The sequence below is a fragment of the Centruroides vittatus genome, unplaced genomic scaffold, assembly GCF_030686945.1.
Source record: "Centruroides vittatus isolate TY-2023 unplaced genomic scaffold, ASM3068694v2 scaffold_3315, whole genome shotgun sequence".
In the NCBI taxonomy this organism is placed as follows: Eukaryota; Metazoa; Arthropoda; class Arachnida; order Scorpiones; family Buthidae; genus Centruroides; species Centruroides vittatus.
Window position 1 is genome coordinate 4,163,743 of NW_027122703.1, and position 23,891 is coordinate 4,187,633.

General features: G+C 31.6%; 1 protein-coding gene across 1 annotated transcript; it reads right to left on the minus strand.

Moving 5' to 3' along the window:
* Nucleotides 1–3,637: 3,637 nt before the first annotated feature.
* Nucleotides 3,638–5,715, minus strand: LOC136988487 (uncharacterized). The gene is made up of 3 exons (XM_067286357.1): nucleotides 5,505–5,715; nucleotides 4,464–4,571; nucleotides 3,638–3,959 (listed from the first exon to the last, which is right to left on the minus strand). The coding sequence occupies exons 1-3, from the start codon at nucleotides 5,705–5,707 to the stop codon at nucleotides 3,905–3,907; spliced, it is 366 nt and encodes a 121-aa protein (XP_067142458.1). The 5' UTR covers nucleotides 5,708–5,715; the 3' UTR covers nucleotides 3,638–3,904.
* Nucleotides 5,716–23,891: the final 18,176 nt, after the last annotated feature.

Below are 23,891 nucleotides of genomic sequence, written 5' to 3' on the forward strand. Positions count from 1 at the left end.
CGTTGTTTATGTAATAGAAATTTGAATATAATTTTTGTATGATAAAATGTATTTTAGTATTTTATATTGAAAAAGATCTCGTTTATTTACAATGTTTGAATATTTTTAGTATAATTTCTATTAGCAAATTTTGAAAATAAATTATACTATACAAAATTAATGGACATTTATTTATTTATTTATTTGAGATGCATTTTCATTTGTGAGGTGTAATATTCCCTCTATATCTGCTGCTTGCAAATATTAATTAAAAATTCATAAATTTTGTATATGTTCACTTACTTGGGTAATGTTAGAAATAAATCCCTTCACAAACTGTTTTCCCAATTTACCACACTAGATTATCCATGATGTAAACAATGTCCACACTTGTGGTATTGTTATAAAATATAGTATAGTGCATTACATAACTTATTTTGATTATGACCACAAATTGCAAAAGTAATAACACTGGCAATTCTGCCAAGCCAACAAGAAGCCACGAAGGCCTTCCTTTGAGATTAAAAATCTTGATTTAATATTGAAATAAGAAAAAAGTTGTATGCCGAAGTTACAAGATTGTACACAAGAATAAATCATCTATTCATGAAGTGATAAAGGAAAAGAAATTTGAACTAATGTTGCTAGTAGTGCTCCTAAACTTGTTAAAGTTATGTCCGTAGTGCATGTTAAGTACTTTGTGAAAATAGTAAATGGCCTTCAGTTGAAAGTAACATGTTATGTCAGAAAGCCTACTCAATACAAAGACTTTAGCAAAGAATGCACTGAAAAGAGTGACACTAAGCCATTTATTGCAAATAAGGGATGGTTGCATAGATTCAGAAATCAGCATGAACTAAAAAATATAAAAATTACTGGAGAGGCTGTCTGCGCTGATGGAGCTGCTACTACATTTCCAGCAGAATTGAAGAAATTGATAATTTTTTAAAACGCTTTTACAAATGTTGAGCAACCCTCACCACAATGCATTTACACCAGGGGCGAATTCTTAGCTTAGCATGTGCAGCATTCTTGAGAGTTTTGACTGTCAATATACAGGGTGTTTTTTTTAAACTGACGGTACTCGAAGACATCTGTAGAGCAATCTAATAGCCAGACTGTTGCCAAATTTGGGAGAGTGACTAACATATGGGAAAGAGATTCCACGAAGAAAAAACTAGTACCCAAATTCGCCAGTATGGGTGGATTTGGCGCTGTTGTAGCGAAACAGCTAAGAATTTGTTGAAGGTTCATAGGGGGCCGTTGCTGGTAGTAGCAGCGCCTGGGGAGTGGCACGACAATTGGAAATGACGCCTTTGACGGTATGGCAAGTTCTGCGAAAAGTTCTCAAGTTCTGTCCATACAAGATAAGCCACCTGCAAGAACTAAAACCAAACGACTATGCTACACGGTTGACATTTCTTGCCAGGATAGAGGTGGACGATGCTTGGCCGTGGATAATTCTCTGCGGAGATGATGGCCATTTTTACCTGAATTTAGGTAAAATGTCAGAGCAAATGTCAACCATGTAGCATGGTCGTTTGGTTTTAATTTAAACGATCGTTTGGTGATTTATCACATCTTAAAAGAAAATCATTTTAGAAATTCACTATTTTCAAGTTTATTTATTTTTAAACTTATTAAATTATATAAATTTTATATACTTTAATACTTTAGAAATAATTTTAAAATTTGCCTTTATGTCGAATTGTATCATAATCAAACTTTGTAGAAGATAACGAAAAGAAAATTTTTCTAAATAAATTTTTTAAAGAATTTTATAAAATTTGAAAACGGCTTTATCGAATTTTAAATAATAATTCATGAGGATGATCAAAATGGGATAAATTTAGAAACACGAGGAATATTCTGTATTATAGGTTAAAAGCGATGTTCTAATATTGGCAGATATTTTCGGAAATTTTAGTATTAATAATAATAATAGTGATTTTAAAATATTTTCATTATAATATAATTTAAAATTTTTCAAAACTATTCTATAATGTTTTTATAAATATTTATTTATTTAAAAAATTATAACAACGACATTTCAGTCTTCATTCAGAATTCAAAGTGGTATATTGAATGATTAACGAAATCTTTTGTTTGCGATTTTAAAGTTAATGGAGCGTAAAGCTACTTTAGTAAAGTTATGCCTAGAGGAGATCACGTCGTCTACAGCTTCTAGAACCGACATTTCTCTAGAATCTCGCACGATTTAAAACTTCCATCGCCCGGATTATTCGACAAAATAACGTAATGTACAGATTTGAATCGTAATTAAGATTATTTTGAATTTTGAAACCAGCAAAAAACGTTATCAATTTCTTGCGATTTTGAAATAAACTCACGAGAAATCAAATAAAGCATTTATTAGACAACCAAAATGTTTCCAGACAAAGATTATGATCACATTCACATCAAAACACGATAAAATTAGACTGGATCTAAATTCTTAAATTCTTAAAGCCAATGCAGCCGAGGAAATATTTTCTTGGAGCGTTTTTGAATTGATTGAAATTGCAAATTATTCCAAAAATATTCCTTCCGTCTGTTTTCTCTTTTCTGTATTAACATTTCTTGTATTCATTAGACATTTAATGACTTAGATAGGTGTTCCAGAATTGAAGATACCGAGGATTCAGTTCTAGATCTTCTCAATTTGACGTAATTCGGAGCAAATTTCCGTCCGCATTTGACACAGATCGAAAGAAGACGTTGATCAGGAATGGACACAAAATGAGTGACGTAATGAAGAATGGGCACAACCATGAAGCGTCAAATTCGAGAATGGACACAATTCGGGAGTCGAAATTCGAGTGTGGACACAATTCGGAAGTCGAAATTCGAGAATGGACACAATTTGGAAGTCGAAATTGGAGTGTGGACACAATTCGGGAGTCGAACTTCGAGTGTGAATACGATACAGAAGCCAAAATTAGTGGATAGACACAATTCGGTAGTCAAGTTCGAGAATAGTTACAATTCTGGAGAGTCAAAATGGGTGAAAAGTCAAATTCGGTGAGTGGCATTTAAAAAAAAAAAAAAAAAAAAAAACACAATCTGTCTTCAAATTTCTTGATTTTGGAAGTTTATAATTTTTTTACATTTTTATTTTTAAGTTTCCAAACTGCACAAGGAAGGAAACAGACCGAAGATCTCGGGAAAGACCGGAATCTCTGAATTTCTTCAAAGATCTGTGAAAATAAAATGAAAATTATGAAGATTTTCATCTACAAATTTTAATCATTTAAATAATTTTTTAAATAATAACTTTATTTTTTATTAACAAACCGATTAAATAAAATTGTTGCTTAAATAGGTTTCTTCTGCTTATGTTATTGCCATCTATTTTCATAATAAACACGTGAAGCACAATCAAGTACAGTAGTATAGTTTTTCATAGGGCTTAAGAGAGAAACATTGGTACTATCTCGTTTCACGTGGAAAATAGTGTGTCGGTGCATCGACAATTAAAATAAATTTACTCTTACAGATTCATCAGCTAGCTATTAAGGGACATCTTCATATAAATGTATATAATGTAAAGTTGCAAGATACGCCTTCGTGTACGATCTAAGGTGTATGATCCTTACAAATACAATACTGGATTGCAGTTCTGGACTAATACAGAGTATCGACAATGAAACATATGTATGCCCGAGGCCCTAAAAGCCTAGTTATGTATGCAAAATCGCAATAGCATTAATCTGTTTCTATCTCATTTCTTCTTTCATTTCGTCATTTAATTACCTGTTGTTTGTACAACAGGGTCATCGACTGTGTTATACAGTATTTATAAAGTGAGAGTGTAAAAATTCCTAAATGTTTAATGTAAAATAGAAAAATACTATAATAAATACTTACCCAAGACGAACTCGAATCAAATCAGAAATAAATCTCTTCAGATACTGGCAAAGAGATCTTACTCCAACCGAGCATACTCGGATTCCTCACCCCCTCTCCACTTACGCACGGTTCTGAATATAGAAAAATAGATAACGTTACAGGTGATATTACTCATTGAAAAACGTTTAATTTAATTTGAATTAAATCAAAAGGTATCGAGGTTCAAACACATCTCTATTGATCGACTGCAATAATATACTACATCACAGTGAGAATTTTTCAACTCTCAGTAAGATTTTCAAATCAGTTTACCATTAAAAAGCTTAATTTTTGTTTTACTTTTAACTTATATTTTTATTGAATTGTATATGACACTTGTTTGGAAGAAGAGTATACTGTCAAATTTCGGTACACCGCATTCCAAACAGCGCCAAAGAATACAGGAAAATTATGTGATTCTCATCGAATCAATCAAGTCAGCTTTCAAATTTATGTATAGATTTTAACATTAGACATAATTCTAGGAGTTTGGGGTGCTTCTATTTAGCACCACACTCGATTTACTGCTAATTTGAGAGGCGAACGAGTGGCGGAGCCGAATCAAACTTTGATTGTATGTATATACAAAAACGTACCTCTTAACCGGCTTCCACATTGATTTAAAGAAAGATCCAACCTTCTTCAATGGATTTTTCTCACGATATTCTGTGTTATTTCCACAAGAATCTTCGACCAATCTCTCACTAAACATGGAAAGAATTTGCAACGCAATAAATACACAATTTTGAAACATTTCTTCGAGTTTTTAAATAGAATAAACTAAAATTCATCGAACAATATTTAAAAAACATTATATATCGCATTAATATGTTTATTATTATTATTATTTTGTGGAGGTGTAGAACCTTTTCTAACTCAAATGTAAACGTGTTTGCAAAACTCATTACTACATATAATTCTTATCGGTTTAGCGCTTTATTCGAATTTAAGTCACTCTGGAAGGCGAACCAACCGTGGCATTATATGGAAGTTTGATAACATATATACAGATATACACCCGATCGCATGTAAGTCTCATGAGATTAGAATGGAGCCGAAAAATTCGTAGGCGTTTACGAGCTACCTTTTCTACGTTTACATATATTCAGATACATAAATCCTGTACATATTGTTGTGTTACATATAGCCTACATGCATTGTGTAATATACCTTACTGCAGTGTTTCTCAAACTTTTTGGACCGCGACCCCCCTCCTGCACTTAAAAATTTCAAAGGACCCTCGAAGAATAAGTGTGTGTCAAAAAACATCCCGGAGGGAGGGGGTTAGGCTCGTATTTAAATATTTATATTATTTTTATTATTTATATGTGCAATTTATTTAAGTAAAAATTATTTTATATATTTTTTATTTCTATTATTTCTAAACATGAAGTAAATTTATAAAATATTTGAAAAAATTGATCTGGCATCAATTTTTCAGCGACCCCCCAAATATTTTTCACGACCCCCTTGGGGGTCGCGACCCCCACTTTGAGAATCACTGCCTTACTGCATCATTTTGTGCAAGTATACTCTTAATTAACAAGGTATTTGTCGGAATACATCTTTGTCGTTAAGCCATGTATACCTGTACTATATTACTTCGTATTATATATGTAATCAGTGTTATAATTTACCTCTTCAAACGATCGCACGTTCTCTGATACAAAGGCCGAATCTTATTCAACACCTCTTTACAAGCAGGTCTGATGTTATTGTCAAACATATTAGGACATTCAGAAGTACTTTCTACTGATTCATCCTGCTGTGGGAGGCCTTTCTTCCTCTTGGCACGGAATCTAAAATGATCCATGTTATCTGGATTGACGAATCCGTGCATATCCAATCTTTCCCTAAATATAAACAGAAAATTATTACACTATTAATTAAACATTTTATTTAAAATCTCTGAAAATCTCCCATCAAAGTGTAAACTGAATCGAGCAGGTTTTAGGGCCTTGTACTTTAAATATATCATCATTTAGATTAAAAGAAGGGCTTTTTATAAATTATAATGTAAAGTCTCAATGAGGCTAAGCTTTTAAATTTGTTGTTTCACACTGAGAAAATTAGCGGGGCATACGTTAAGTCCCGTAAATCTACTCTGCGTGGGGCCCTTAACTGTAATCTGTAGAGCGAATAATCAAATCCAAAGAAAAATTTATCGTAATCTTCATCGGCCATTTTGCTAATTATTAAGAATAGTTGGAACAATTTGAATTTAAAGCCGATTAAAATCTACTTCTATAACTCTCCGCCAATCAAAAACCTTTAAATTTATTGAAGAGAATTACTATTAATTACATTTTAATTAATTAATTATAATTTTCACCGAGAAATTTCACTTTAAAGCGTATAATTTTTTCTGTAAATTGTCATTTGAATAAATAAGAATAAAATGTTAAAAATCTCTCACCCGAAGGGATCAACCAAGGGATGATACCCAACAAAATCAAAATTCATTTTCCAAATCTCCGAAATCGCACTCTCGACAACAATAAGAGCAAACCAACAACGGGTCAATTGTTGACTTCATTTGTTACGCTTTAAATTAAGATGAAAGAAAATTTAATGATTAATTTTTAATGTTCTTTTAGTTTGAGAGTCTGAGGCAAATATAATAATGACTGAAGTGTGATAGACCTAAAATAATAGGGTTCTTTATCCCCCACAGAGCAGGAAGAGTTTTTATTTTTGCTCTTTCTGCTCTGTGGGCACTAAGACTGCCTTTTTAATCATAGTGCGTGTTCGTGCGCCCATAATAGAGGTAGATGGGTGGCGAGGAATGCGGCTCGATGTATCCGGGACAGACCACCCCCGAAAAGTTTTTTGAATTTTCTGACCGCTCAAATTTCACTTGGGTCCTACAGAGCAGTAGAATGATTACTTGAACGTCTTGACCATCCAGCCATATGTATGATATTATTAATAATCCGAGGTATATGTGAAAATTGGATTTTAAAAATAAGTATTTCTGTATATAACGAATTTAATTTTATTGGATTCGGAGGATATTAGTTAATACTAAAAATCACAAAAATTTCTTTTAATTTTATTGATTTTAATCCTCACATCATTCGACTCTTCCTAAATGTTATTGGGCGATTCAGAATATTAAATCTGATCAAAACTACAGTTAAACCTCGATATAACGTCTTCCTAAATACAGGGCCGGATTTACCAATCCAGGGGCCCTGGGCACAAATTCGGTGGGGTCCCCCCTTTAAGAGTAGGCAAATTTGATGATTTAGAAAATTTACACAAAATACTGTACTTTCAATTAGATTTGAACTAGGAAGTTGTAAATTTCATTTTAAAATAAGGTTATTGTAAACATACATATATTTTATTGTGTAAAACTAATTATTTTAACTTAACTGAAAAATACCAATGTGAAATTTTTTCCCGAAATTTTCCGATGTTTCATAGGTTTCTTCCCGGGTTTGGTTTTCTCTGCCTGTTGCCCTCATGATTTAGCCACACTAGGCTGTCGCGGTAATAGAAAAAAAAATTATGTTTAAACATAATTTTTTTTTAGTTTTGTGGGGGCCCCTATTTTGTGGGGGCCCTGGGCACAGGCCCCAAATGCCCTTATGTAAATCCGGCCCTGCCTAAATAGCGCCATCCTTGTAGAGTCGACGAATAGTGGAGCAGTTGTTAAATATTTATCTATATTTAACAACTGCTGTGTCTGTCTGTGTCTGTGGACGATTTTACACTACAAATGACATTATCTCACTCCTATATAATATATAATTCGTATTCTTCGATTTAACGCCACTCTGTTTAGTGTCACTTTCTAAGGCGAAGAAATGATGGTAAACAGAGGTTTGACTGTGTTTGTTAGAACTTGAATTTTTTGTAATTTTTTAAAATAAGTTTAGTCATAAAATGAGGATGATGATGCTATTTAGAAGGGTTCTATATCTAGGTTTAACTGTAGTTAAAAATATTAAGTTAATTACTATTATTATTATTTAGATCGACTTATTTATTTAAATTTATTTACTTAATTTTGCAATAGTTAACCTGTAATTGACTTTAATATAAGATGGAGATGAATTGATGTTTATTATCCTCACAAACTGGTTCCTTTTGTTAAAAATAAAGAGGAATAATGACTATTAAACATGGATAACAAAATAATGGTGCATTAAACACGTTGTTTACAGTATTAGTTTCTTGTAAACTCTTTATAAATACGTCTTTTTATTTTTATAATGACTTTAGGTAAAGTTTTAAAAGCAGATTTTTAAATTTTGCCGTGGACTCTCTCTTTACTTCCCTGTACTCTGTCATCAGTCATTATCAAGTGAGTACGCCCAAGTCACTCACAAATGTGCAATATAATCAGGGCTGAACTTAGATTTGTTATGGTCCTGTAGCATATAACGAGTGCTTTCCCTCCACTGAGTTAAATGTGAGACTGGAGGTCCTAAGTTATAGACTCGTAACGCTACGTGAAATGAGGGGTCATCGCAAAATCTTACCGAATAAAATCCTGCCAAGACAGAATCCTTCCATCCTATCATCCAATAGAGTTTAGGCATAGGTTAAGCTTCCGGAGGACCTGAAACAATTTCCGCTTTTAGTGGGAAACACCTGTACATTTCAGTTACTGGTTATTGTTGTTTGGCTCTTTGTATACGTTGTTTAAACGAGTAAAAATATTTATTCGGAAACGATGCATAATTGTCGTCCAGACTGTAAAATATCGTAGGCAGTCAGTCGAAAATACGATATTGCGTAAAATTGTAAACAACAATAGAACACGCGCCTTTACTAATAAATCGGAATATATTATATTAATGCCCGATTCTGTGAAAAACTGCGTTTTTAATTTTTCCGATAACCAGTTTAAAATGGAATTTCGTATGTGACAAGCTACATTTGACACATAGTTCGTAATATGCGTATAATTTATGGTGGCCATCTAAACTTGTCTTCGGCGCTTGTGAACCTCCCTGCTAACCATTTAGCGCTACATCTGCTAACTGAACTTAAATAGTTTAACTATCTTTTAACAAAGAGGCGTTTTTAGTTAATGCCACCACTGTTCGTTGTTCATATACATTTCTAGAATGTTCTGTGGTACTTTTTTGTGTCTTCTCTAATGGCTTTTGTATTGACGATATGTTGCTTAGAGGGACAATAAACGCAGGGGGGGAAGCTGGACAGAAGGATATATACCAGTGGACCGGTAAATACGAGCCACTTGTTGAAAACTATTCTTCGTGTGTAGGACTACGTTCGACGAGAAGATCGCCAACGAAGACTCACCATTTTGAGACAAGAGGTATCAATTCACTTTGTTTCTTCTATATATCTCTTATATCTGCTTTCTTAACTTTAAGATAGGCTAAGGCATGGCGAGTTTCTGAATTAGTTTCTGAATCTGAGTTTCATGTTTTTTGCTGCAGTACGATTTGTAACGTGGATCGCGTATCATAACTGTTGTGAACAGTACCTAGCCAACTCGAAATTAAAGTGTTTTTGACAATAGACTTTCCTGTACTTTCCCTTTGAATAGCGACAGTTTACATAGTTCGGATTCGTAAATAAACGTCGAATTTAGTGCGCAGTAGGCTTTATACGTAAGAAAAAAGTTTAATTTTAAAAATTATGTAGGTAATTGAAATATATTAGACATAAGCAATTTAGATAAGAAATGTTTTGTTGACGATAAGTTAATATTCAATACACTTTTAAATTATAGAATAAAGTTGAAATGAGTTTTGAAAAGTTTCGTGGTACTTGTCCCGGACGGGATCCTTAATGGACAGTTTCAGAAAGTTATTTTCTTTGCGCACAATGAGAACACATCCAGAGGTATGTATTTTAGTTTATTTATAAGATAATAATTAGGGTTTTTCATTTTCCGGTCTTTTGCTTGTCCCGGGATTCCGGGATAAAAGTGAACCGTTTTCCGGGATCTCGGGAAATCCCGGGACAAAATTAATTATTTTTAAGATATACAGAATATCATGAAATCAAATGATATAATTATTTTTCGTTTTTTAAACTAATTTAATACGTTCTGTAACCTCCAAAATCATATTAATAATGCCGTGTAAGATATATTTTAAAAATTACCTTTGAATTACGTAGAAATTTTCACAAATAGAAAAAATTTGTTAAAGTTTGTTGGGAACCAAGGGCGTCGCCAGAGAGAGAGGCAGAGGGGCAGTTGCCCTCCCCTAGAAATTCGAAAAAGTTATTTAAATGCTAAGTTTTAATTTAAATAATCTTCTTAGGCTTCTTGTAAGTTAAAGAAAATGTTTTATTTGAGATATTTCTTTTCCGGTACATAGTAAATGATTAAAACTTTATGAATCGTTTTTATTTTACCTACATACAATTCATATCCTCTATCAATTTACATCATCTTGCCCCCCCTTACCCATTGGCTGGCGTCGTCTTTGTTGGGAACTACTTACAACAAAAAATGCTTGTGAATTGAGTTAATATTTCTACAGTGCATTATGGGTTCGAATTTACGAAACGTTTTAATACCGGTTAAAAGACAAATATTCAAAACGTTACACTGGTTAAGCCTTAAATTATCGGTAATTTTTAAATTTTGGTTGCAAATAGCGCACTATTTGTAGACACTCGAATAAATCGGAAACTAAACAATTACTATTGCGCTATATGCAAATGAATATCCTTTCTTTTATACCGAGAGTGGCGAACCTATGGCACGCGTGCCCAAAGTGGCACGTAAGGAGAAATCATCTGGCACGAAATATATCATACGATTTCTATCTTTTTCAATCATCCTTTCGGTTTATCATCTGATCATCTTTTTTTCAATCAGCTTTGTTACAGTTATTCTAATTAAAGCGTATTCGTTTAATTTCTTTAAATATCGTTATTCGAAGTCTGAAACTTTGGCACGCATCAACATCTTTAAAGCTAAGTATGCTTACAATATGGCACGCGAACACAAAAAGGTTCGCCATCCCTGTTCTGTACTAAAAATCAGCAGTTACCTTAACTGAAAAATAACATACTGCGATTGTTTAGTTGCCGCAATTAAAAAGTTTCCAGTGAAAGCACTTACGCTTAAATAAATGTGTTCAATTCTGTCAGCTAGAATTTCTGTAACATTCTAGGCGTTACGAGTAAAGAAACAAATTTTCAAACTATTAAGCATAGTGCTGTAATGTGATACGGCACTTTAAAAATATGAAGAATTTTAACTAATCACCATTAAGTGATTTAACGATAGTGCACTCCATACACCGAATTGTTGTTTAATACTCTTGAGTCTTATATCCATTTTTTCATCCCTCACTTATGGCCAAATATATATAATCACTGAACATTGTATTCTGAGCGTGGCTAATGGGCTGGCTGCGTGATGTTTTCCGGGATTTTTTATTCACGTGTCTAACAACTGATTAGAGACTGGTTTTCCATATAAGACCTTCGCATCTTTCCCTTAGCAGAAAGCGCATATATATCGTTGCATTAAACTGTCAATTCAGTATTTATTTCTCTCATAGATGATTTATTTATAAAATCTTAATTTACTAGAAGATATTCAACTGTTTATGAAACAATTTTAGCTCAAAACGAAAGACGCTATCATGGTCGATGTGAAAATCTGCAAGCAAATTCTGTACCAAGTAATTAGACAACTAGTAATCGATCAACGTGTTTTCAGTTTCTGAAAGCGATTTTCCTTATTCGGTAAGAATCAATTGCAACCAAGTGACTATGTCTTAGAACATTGTACTCCTGTTCAGGCTTTCATGTTAGGAAGTTGTGAAGGTGACCTTTACCCAGGGCCGGATTTACCAATCCGGCGGCCCTGGGCACAAATTCGGTGGGGGCCTCCTTTAAGAATAGGCAAATTTGATGATTTAGAAAATTTACACGAAATACTGTACAGTACTTTCAACTAGATTTCAACTAGGAAGTTGTAAATTTCATTTAAAAATAAGGTTATTGTAAACATATATATTTTTTATTGTGTAAAACTAATTATTTTAATTTAATTGAAAAATACCTATGTAAAATTTTTTCCCGGGTTTGGTTTTCTTTGCCTGTGGCCCTCATGATTAGGCCACACTAGGCTGTCGCAATAATAGGAAAAAAAAATTATGTTTAAACATTGTTTTGTGGGGCCCTGGGCACAACCCCAAATGTCCCTATGTAAATCCGGCCGTACCTTTACCCCTGTAATCGTCGCACCCTCTCTTCTGCTATGTGAGGGGTGAATTGAGTTATGGGAACTCTGTCAAGGGGAAGTGTCACTGTTACTCTGGTTGTTACTTTAGTTTTAGTTGTAACGTGTGTTGTGCTCTAACGTGATTCCTTTTTAGTTCGCTCTTTCTTTGTCTTACCTCGACACCACCCTTCATCATATCCATATTCTGGGGGGGGGCATTGACAAGAGATTGTGGGTGTTGGTGACTTTTCGGAAGAGCCGTCTGGAATAAGTTCGTTATGGAAGAATTACGTAAAAAGAATAATTACCAAGTTAAGATAACAATACTTAAAGTGCTATTACTTTTGGAATTAATTATGACCTTATTAATGATTGGTGGAATCGAAATAAATCGCTCTCCTCCTCAGTCAAGTCAACCAGTTATGCAAAAAAGGGGACGAGGAAGATCCCGTAAGGAAAATACTATGGACGTTGAGAAAAATAATCAGCTTGAAGAGATTCTGGGGGAGGAATATTTATTAGAAGTTTATGCGAAAGATACTGTTGGATCTACGAGAAATTCTACGATTAGAGATTTTTTCGAGCCGACTAAGGAACCAGAGTTACAAAGTGGTGATGAGTCCATTTATACTATAAAATCGATCTACAAGTTTAATTCAAGAAAAGTTTACCCTTTTAAATCTGGAAATTCAAACAATAAAATCAGAAATTAACAGTATTAAAGATAATTTTAAGGCAAAAGAAGAGATGAAGAAAATTTGTCAAAAGATACAGATATTAGAAGAAAAGTCCAATTCTAATAACAACCTAAAAGGTAGGTTTGAATTTGAAATTGATAAATTGTTAAATGAAACTACAAAAAAGAAATATAGTCATTTTTAACTACTCATTTAAAACATTGGATCTTTTAGAAGTGAAAAAATTTATTAGTGAAGAGCTAGAACTTAATAATATAGAAATAGAGGGACTGGTCCAATTAAATAACAATAAGAATAATTTAATCGTTAAAATTATGATGGAATCGGTTAACGCCAAAAATCTAATCCTTAAAAAATTCTGGTCAGTGAGACCAAAAATGGTTGATGAAGAGAAGAAAAAAATAGTTATAACACTGAAATTCCGTCGGATGTTAAAAATTTTTTTAAAAGGTTAAAAAAGACACAGTCGTTCCGAAAAAAAATTTTTACACGATCACCATTTTTTCATTCTTGTTCTAGAACAAACTTCCTAGATGACCAGACCTTCCTTTTTAGGCTACTTAGCCATCTAATGTTAAATGTTCCTTAAAACAGAGTTAGTCCAATTAAAATTTTAAAAAATCTTAAAAACTGGAAATGGGATCTTACGACGTCTTTGGTTTACATCCATGTCCTTTCAGGAGTTCGGGTCTTATATCCACTCGAAAACTCTTTTTTAACCTTTTAAAAAGAATTTTAACATCCGACGGAATTTCAAAATTAAATGCGATAAATCGTTGCCAGAAGGAGCCGAGATACAAATCTACATTTTCCAGCGCTTTTTTCGAGTGGATATAAGACCCGAACTCCTAAAAGGACATGGATGTAAACCAAAGACGTCGTAAGATCTCATTTCCAATTTTTAAGAATTTTTTAAAATTTTAATTGGACTAACTCTGTTTTAAGGATCGTTTTAACATTAGATGGCTAAGTAGCCTAAAAAGGAAGGTCTGGTCATCTAAGAAATTTGTTCTAGAACAAGAATGAAAAAATGGTGATCGTGTAGAAGAATTTTTTTCGGAACGACTGTGTCTTTTTTAACCTTTTAAATAGTTATAACACCTGATTTATGCTTAAGATGAAGAATTAGAAGAAAACAGATACTAAATAAGATTAAGTTAGAAAAATCAGATAACAGTAGAATTCTAGTGAGAGATGACTTTTTATAAAGGATAATTTAATGTATACTATTGATATTAACACCGGAGAGACCATACAATTGAACCATTTTTGGATATAGGCAAAAAACAAAATTAGATAAGGTTGTGAAAAACTATAAAACAAAACAGGATTTCTATAAAATGGATAATAGTAATAACATCACTTCGGTTGGGATTGAAGACGAAGTGATAGTTAGTGATAAGATAATGTCAGACAGTGATAATAATAGGCTCCTGGTGAGTTTTTGGAACATCCAGGGTCTTAGTGGAAGATTACATAAAACCCCTGTTAGAAAACTTATAAAATCAAATATCATAATTGGTTTTACAGAAACATGGTTGACATATTTGAGCGATGCGGATAGGAATTTTTTAGAACAAGAAAACAGTATAATTGTTAGTAACGCTCAACGAATAAGCATCTTTGGTCGCCCCTTACGAGGAATACTGTTGTTAATTAAAAAGAGTCTGGGGGACATTTTTTTTTACCATATATCAGATTACTTTATAGCAGTGATAATAAAACTAAACAACAATTTTAAAACAATTTGGTGTAACTCTTATTTGGGATTAATTTTATTTTATCTCGCACCGTCCATAGAGAAGAAATCTGTTCTACACGAAGCTCAAATTTATATAGAAAAATGGTCCACGATAGTTCGGTTATGGCTACTTGGAGGTGACTTTATTGCTCGCATAGGCGAGAATATTGATACTGTGTTTTCACAGATTTTTGATAATATAAGTAATATGAGATCATCTAAAGATAAACTATCAAACATATGAGGTAAAGCTTTTTTAGAATTTGTCCAGAATAATCAATTAATAGTCTTAAATGGTAGGATAAATGGTGACATCCCTGCTGAATATACTTTTGTTTCCCCTAATGGCAAATCAGTCATTGATTATATTATCTGTTCGGAACTTATGGTGGACTACTGCAAATCTCTCACAGTGTTAGAAAACGATATGTCGGATCATTTTCCTGTACAGTTGGAGTTGGAAAATTACAAAGAAAAAAGACAAACAAAGAAGGCTGATGAAACTTCATAAACTAAATATTGATAATAGAACCTCCTACAACAAACAGAAATTTTTAAAAGAAATTGGTGTAATTATTAACGAAATGTTAACTCAAGAGAAAAAGAATATGCCAAACATAACTATTTAAACCTTACAACGAAATTAGAGAAGTTTAGATTTAAAAAGAGCCCAAGATCCTACGAGCGAGTATATAAAAGCGAATGGTTCGATAGTACCTGTTACAGTCATAAGATCAAAAAACAAAAGAGCCTTAAGTTGTTTAGTAAAACGAATTCAGAAGAATCCTTAATGGAGTATTTACAAAATAAAAAAAAATTATAACAAATTAATCCAAGCAAAAAAGAAACTATATTATTCCAACATAAGCAAGAAATTAATAGAATCTAGAGACTCGAGAGTTTTTTTGGTCAACAATTAACTAATTTCGTAAAGCGAAGTCAGGATATGGTACACAAAGGAGAGTAGATTACGAAAATTGGATCAAATACTTTAGCGAATTTTCAAAATATTACTTGGTTGACTACAGACAAACACAAACGGAAGTTAACATAATGCAATCAGTAAGTCATGATCAGATATTTATGGTTGAAGAAGTTCAAGAACGCATTAAAAAATTAAAAGATAAATCAACACCCAGCGCTGATATGATACCTAATTCACTGATAAAAATACTTCCCTTGGAGTTATCTAACTACTTGACTAGGCAATTCAACATATTTTATAATCAAAGTATTATCCCGGATACATGCAATGAAGTAATTTTTACAATGATACACAAACAAGGTGATAGGGATGAGCCGTCTAACTATAGACCAATTGCTCTTCTGTTTGGATTTCGCAAAATATTCACATCTATTTCAGCCGACAAATTTAACATTTGGACTGCCTCAAATAACTATAGGAACGCTACACAATATGCCTTTGTAGAAAACGGTGGTACCCAAACGGCACTGTTCGTTTTACTATCATTAATCCAAATACAATTACTTAAGAAAAGACGAAAAGTTTTTGCTCTATTTTTGGACTTGGAAAAAAGCTTGCGATTTGATTAATATAAATGAGTTACGGAGAATTCTAAAAAATTATAAAGCATGTGACCGCTTGATAAATATGATAGGCATTTTGTTTGGAAGATATGAGACTATAATTAAACAAGGTAATACCTTCTGGTCATCTTTTGTAACTTAGAGGGTCGTTACAGGGAGACCCATTATCTCCATATCTTTTTAATTTCTATCTATTTGATTTAAATGGATGTTTTGTAAGGGAGGAGGATGGTTTTCAAATTAACAACCAAACTATATACTCGATTACCTATGCTGATGACATTGTTTTAATTGCCCCTACAGCAGCTGCACTTCGCAGGAAGATTAAACAGATAACTGACTACTTGGACGATCTAAAAGTAAAAATAAATCCCAAAAAATCAGTTATTATGATATTTAGAAACGGTAGTAATTTACCAAAAAACATATGACGTTCTTTATAAAGAGTGAAGAAGTGAAAATAGTCAATGAAATCAAATTCCTGGGAATTATATTTACGCCTAACTTATCGTTTGACAAGTAATATAAAACAGCAATAAATGAGGCTAATAACTTAATAAGTAACTTAATTATGCTATGTTGTAAAGCCAAATTGAAGAATCTACAAACACATTTTCAACTTTTCAATGCTATTGTTATTCATTAGGATATGCGGCTCCAATTTAGAGTTTAGGTAAATTCAATGATTTCGAAAAAACTCAAAACAGATTTATTTGTAAAATTTTCCGATTGGAATATAATATTTCAAGAAGCGCTTTAAGAATGGAATTGAGTAGACATAAACTAAATAGTATACTAATAAAAAAATATATAAAATTCCTAATAAAAATTATTAATGCAGGAGATCTAACAAAGGAATTATTAAACTTCTTATATCAAAAAGCAAGAGAAAAAGATTTAAATAGGAATTGGATACTACAATTATCAAAAATACTTAACGCATATGGGTTCTCTGTGACGTTATTTATGGAACAAACAAACACTAATGAACAGCAAAGTAAATGTTTAATACAGAGTGTAATGGAAAATTCCTATTCGGCAAGACATCGAAGACATACAAAAACGAATAAACCCACCTTGGTACAAATTAATCTTAAATTACCCATCGAATAATAATTAAATGTTCACGAACCTTGCATATAATGTTAAAAAATTCTTTATACAGCTCAGATTAAACAAAAATGGGATAATGATCAATAATAAATTCATAGAATATGCTCAAGTCATATGCCCATTGTGTAATAAATCATTATCGAAGTTTCATATTTTTGGTGAATGTGATATGGCAACTGAGACCAGTCAAAGATTTGACACAAGTATAACAGCCAACTGCTCAAATGAAACTAATATGTATAAGCTCATTGAAAAAGCTAATACTAACACTATTTTTAAGATATATAACTATGTGAATTATTGTTTTAAAGATTGTTGATAAAATCTGATGCTAGTGTTATCAATATACGTATAACGTATGAACTATCTAGGTTAACTTAATAATACAAAGTGACAATGTTAAAATAGTAATATGTTCTTAAAAAAATTAAAATGCCATTAGTTCTATTGTAAAACTATGTTACAACATACAATGTTGGTACTATACGTTAATTGTTTGTACAATATCACTGATAAGCGATTTCCAAACGAAATTATGTGGTCTAATAGGTTATGCAATCAAATCACGTCCCTTGTAACAGGCGAAAGCCTTCTACGCTCAATAAAATTTTGATTGATTGATTGATATCCACATTCTGACATTTCATAAGGATGAGTCAGAGAACAAAGCACCTGTCAACAACTTTTTCATTTTCTGGAATTTGACAAAAACTTGAAGGAGAAAAATAATAGTTTAGTTGAAACTAATGGATTGATACACAAGAGATAATTAGAGACTTATATAAAAAGTCTCCATTTTGCCCCGAGCATCGCCTAGCTCATCCGCTAGTTTTAAATTACTTGTAAATAAGAAAGTATACTTTAAATAACATATATATTTAAAGCTTCTATGTTTAATCTATATATTATGATGCTCTATAAATGAAATATAATTTATTAATTTTATAGTAATTTTTATTCACCATTTAAAACTAATAACAGTCTTCTAGTGTAACTTTAAATAATTTTGCTAAAAAGCCGATTTAATAATTCATTCAGAAACTACGATTCAAAACATTTAATTTATTAAATACATTTTTTTAACATTATAAAAATACATATTTATTATTTAATTCAAAATTTAAAAAGCAACTAACAAATAAATCCAACAAATGTTGATAAAATTTACAAATTTTTAGATATAAAATAAACATTTTTCAAATATAAATTAACAATAAATACATAGAAAATATACACTTTTTTAAAATGTAAACTAACAACACAAAGTATACACTTTTTTAAAATGTAAACTAACAACACAAAGTATACACTTTTTTAAAATGTAAACTAACAACACAAAGTATACACTTTTTTAAAATGTAAACTAACAACACAAAGTATACACTTTTTTAAAATGTAAACTAACAACACAAAGTATACACTTTTTTAAAATGTAAACTAACAACACAAAGTATACACTTTTTTAAAATGTAAACTAACAACACAAAGTATACACTTTTTTAAAATGTAAACTAACAACACAAAGTATACACTTTTTTAAAATGTAAACTAACAACACAAAGTATACACTTTTTTAAAATGTAAACTAACAACACAAAGTATACACTTTTTTAAAATGTAAACTAACAACACAAAGTATACACTTTTTTAAAATGTAAACTAACAACACAAAGTATACACTTTTTTAAAATGTAAACTAACAACACAAAGTATACACTTTTTTAAAATGTAAACTAACAACACAAAGTATACACTTTTTTAAAATGTAAACTAACAACACAAAGTATACACTTTTTTAAAATGTAAACTAACAACACAAAGTATACACTTTTTTAAAATGTAAACTAACAACACAAAGTATACACTTTTTTAAAATGTAAACTAACAACACAAAGTATACACTTTTTTAAAATGTAAACTAACAACACAAAGTATACACTTTTTTAAAATGTAAACTAACAACACAAAGTATACACTTTTTTAAAATGTAAACTAACAACACAAAGTATACACTTTTTTAAAATGTAAACTAACAACACAAAGTATACACTTTTTTAAAATGTAAACTAACAACACAAAGTATACACTTTTTTAAAATGTAAACTAACAACACAAAGTATACACTTTTTTAAAATGTAAACTAACAACACAAAGTATACACTTTTTTAAAATGTAAACTAACAACACAAAGTATACACTTTTTTAAAATGTAAACTAACAACACAAAGTATACACTTTTTTAAAATGTAAACTAACAACACAAAGTATACACTTTTTTAAAATGTAAACTAACAACACAAAGTATACACTTTTTTAAAATGTAAACTAACAACACAAAGTATACACTTTTTTAAAATGTAAACTAACAACACAAAGTATACACTTTTTTAAAATGTAAACTAACAACACAAAGTATACACTTTTTTAAAATGTAAACTAACAACACAAAGTATACACTTTTTTAAAATGTAAACTAACAACACAAAGTATACACTTTTTTAAAATGTAAACTAACAACACAAAGTATACACTTTTTTAAAATGTAAACTAACAACACAAAGTATACACTTTTTTAAAATGTAAACTAACAACACAAAGTATACACTTTTTTAAAATGTAAACTAACAACACAAAGTATACACTTTTTTAAAATGTAAACTAACAACACAAAGTATACACTTTTTTAAAATGTAAACTAACAACACAAAGTATACACTTTTTTAAAATGTAAACTAACAACACAAAGTATACACTTTTTTAAAATGTAAACTAACAACACAAAGTATACACTTTTTTAAAATGTAAACTAACAACACAAAGTATACACTTTTTTAAAATGTAAACTAACAACACAAAGTATACACTTTTTTAAAATGTAAACTAACAACACAAAGTATACACTTTTTTAAAATGTAAACTAACAAACAAAGTATACATTTTTTTTAAAAAAATACGAATGAAAAAGAAATAAACTTTATTTTAAATTTTAAACTTTTTTTTAAATTTTATATTTTAAATTTTTTTTGTTATTTTAAAATTTTAATGGTTTTTTTCTTTTTTTTCATATTTTAAAATAAAAATAAGAACAAACACGAACACAGTGAAGAAAAATAAAATTGAACGTGAACAAATAAAAATAAACTATAAATAAACAGAAAATATATAATGACGAAACAACAACGTAGAAGAGATGAAATCTTTGAATTCTTTTGTATTCTGTAAAAATAAAATAAAAATAATTAAGATTTTCATCTAAAATATTCAATTATTTAAATAATGTTCAAATCAATAACTTTTAATTTGTTTAAGATAAAAATGTGTGCGATTGAAATGTCATTATATTAAAATAAAGAACTGGCGTATCTACTATGGAACTAACGAAGCTTATCGTTGAAGGTTTCTGATCCCGGATGGCCCCGAAGCAACTACATTTACTGTATTCTGTACCTCGAATTGTTATGGGGACCCGTTCGTTGCTGGTTTTGGAGAGGCCCCTAACAGTTCAAGCTGCAGGGTATCGAAAATGTAAGTAGGCATAAACTCTGAGCATTTAAGCGATACTGCAAAGTGTGATTTATAATGTATCGAATCATATTGCTGTCGATTCATATTCATATCACATTAAGTTACTAAATAATCTTTCTATTTATTCATTCATTCTATTTTCCATTTATGCTATTGCTTTTGTAGTGCTGCAAGACTTCAACTTACAGGTTTTTGTATTAGACGAAACATTGAAACACATACATAACTTAGATCAGTTAACCGACTTATTCACTAAAATTGTAATCCCTGAACACAGATTTAGACTTACAGTATCAACATCAGGATAAAATTACCGAACACTAATAGCTGATCGTGAATTCGACTCGAATGTATACACAAATTAATTGATATATAGAAATTCAATCAATATTTTGTGGTGGCATGTACCCAGTGGTGATATTCGAAATATTTAACAAGGGGTTCGCTAGCAGAAAATTTTTCCCTGACAATCACCGACAAACGAAATGGAAGTTTTGGCTAGAAATAAATACAATTCGCATTTTTCACCGGATGCTCGCCCTCTGGTGTTTAAAAACAAAACTATTCCATCTGGGTCGTTTGATTAATTCTTGTGTATTATCAGCAGTAAATATGAATAACAATAGAAAAAGCAAAACTTTCTGTTGCGTTCCAAATTGCAATTTCAAAGATTTACGGGAGCCTAATATAAGTTTTCGTCTATTCTCACACGAAAAACAGATGATTATTCGGAAATCGGTCGGTTATATTTATGAGCTTCTCCGAATTGTGAAAGAGTGAATTAGACTTAAGATTTGGCAGGTTCCCGATTGTCCAACTTTACACGAACAAGTTATGCTGTCAATTTTAAAAGATATTTTCTTAAGGTTAAAATGCCAGTTATTTTGTATGGGACACAGGGTCGGATTTAAGCATTTCGAAGCCTTAAGCCGAATGTAAGTCCCCTTACCAACCCTTCACAATTTTAGAAGTCAATCATAAAAAGAAAAAAATTAAATCAGACTATCTCTCTGATTCAATACGGTTATTGGAAGAAAAAGATGTGAGGTTTCACTAGTCTTCTGTTTTATAACTGAATTTAATTAAATTTTTATACCCATTCCTTTAAAAATCTTTTTTAAAATTGGTTTTATCATTTTTTTAAAAAAAAAGACCTTACGTTAATTCTTAGAAAAAAAATTAACGAGATACTACACAAAATGAAAAGTAAAGTATGTTTTGTTGGTTTGTAAAAAAATGTTTATTACAAAATTCGACTTTAATTTTTTTTTGTTTGTACAAATGTTTGAGGCCGCTTGAAAGTCGAAGCCTAAGCAACAATTTACATAGCTTTTTACTTGTAAATCTAACCCTGATAGGACAGTGTCAAAGCTAATGTTTTTAACACAAAGGGCACAAATATGCATAGAACGATCTCGCTCACTTGCTTTGATACCACATAATGACGTATCCCGCTAGCAATAATTGTTCTGCTACTATAAAATTTCTCGATAAACAGCTGCAAGTAGCATATATCATTATATCGGGCAGTAATATATGATTAATTTTACATTACTAGTTACAAGCGACCCAGATAAAGTAGCCATTTTGTAAAAATTCAGCGCCCTCTATAGTTCATGAAAAACGCGAATACCTTTTCTTGCAACAATACATCTAACAATCAGTGGCGTATTTAGAACGTAACGAGCCATGGGGGAAGGCCAGGTAACAATAGTATTTTAGAGCTGTCGACCTTTTTTTTTTCAAGGCAGAGAAATTCTTTACCGCAATATGGCGCTTCTAGAAATAGGCACATGTCATCATCTCTCGACATACATTATACTTTTTCTTTCGCTGTCCATAGCCCGACACGTGTTCCACAGCCATCTTGTATTGTCTCGCGCGCGTGGCATTCTGGGATCTCTCTTATGACTGGATCTACTTTCAAGAACACTCTTGAATCGATCGCGATTAAACCTCGATTGAAACGGTCGAGAGAGATCGCGCCAAGACATACTCCCTGACCTTGCTCACAATCTAGATTGAAATGCTCGGTGTAAACGGGGTATAAGGCCCTAGTTTAGTTGTATTACAGAGTATAATACGCATATTTTAATATATTTTTTAAAAAAAAAACAAACCCACTGAGAAATGTTCCGTGTGTTTAACAAGGTTCGGAAAACTGAAAATTTTAACAACGGGTTCGGCCGAACCTGTGCGAACCCACCGAATATCACCACTGGATATATCGCAAGAAAAAGTGTTGTATTTATTTCTAGCCAAAACTTCCATTTTGTTTGTCAGTGATTGTTAGGGAAAAATTTTCTGCTAGCTAACCCTTTGTTAAATATTTCGAATATCGCCACTGAATATAATAATTAAGCGGCCGGATGGCCAAGCGGTCAAGGTTAGCAGCCTGCCACCCTGGAGAACCTGGGAACGAACCTGGGAACGAATCCGGACGGGTCGAAAAATCCCCAGGAATTTTTCGGGGGGTGGTCCGTCCGGATATGTCGGTCCCCGTTTCTCACCACCCGGCCTCCCCATTGTGGGCCTGGCCGAACCCGTAATGGGCTTGCTATAAGAGGCCCTCTTAGTGCCGGTTGGAAAGAGGCGGAAAGAGTTAAAAAAAAAAAAGAATATATTAATATTATTAATATATATACATATTAATAAAAATGCCTTAACATTTTATGTATAAAATAATAACAGATAAACAAAAAGAAAATATACAATCTACATCAATGTCACACCAGAATCCAATTTTGCATTTTCTCACGCTAGAGCGAGGACTATATACTACAGTAAGACCCCGCTTGACGCGGGGGATGCGTTCCTAGACGACAAAGCGCTAAGCGAAACAGCGTTAAACGAGGTCATTTTAACAGAGAGTAAATAGGGATAGGTGAACACGCGACCAAAAATAAACAGATTTTACTTTAATTTTAGGTTATTTTTATATTAATTTGCATAATAATATATGTTAAATAACACATTAACATATGCACACAGAAATGTAAATTTCATTTTTCTTGTTTTTATGAAAAGGTCCTGGCTCTTCTGAAATTCTTAAGATCGCATTCAAAACACCTCGTTTTGCTTTTGCATTCCTTTCAAAATCTGGATCATTCGCTACCAAAGTTTTACTAAGGAAATCGGTAGAGAAATTCTTTGGGTTCTTCGTTTTCAGAATCTCTGTTTTTCAGTTCTACATGAATTCCTTCTTCTGCCAATTCTTGAAGGT

Coding starts and splice junctions, on each gene's coding strand:
- LOC136988487 (XM_067286357.1), bottom strand. CDS start 5,707: ATGCACGGATTCGTCAATCCAGATAACATGGATCATTTTAGATTCCGT. Junction 4,572..5,504: donor ACGTGCGATCGTTTGAAGAG/GTAAATTATAAC, acceptor TTCCATGTTTAG/TGAGAGATTGGTCGAAGATT. Junction 3,960..4,463: donor ATGTGGAAGCCGGTTAAGAG/GTACGTTTTTGT, acceptor TTCTATATTCAG/AACCGTGCGTAAGTGGAGAG.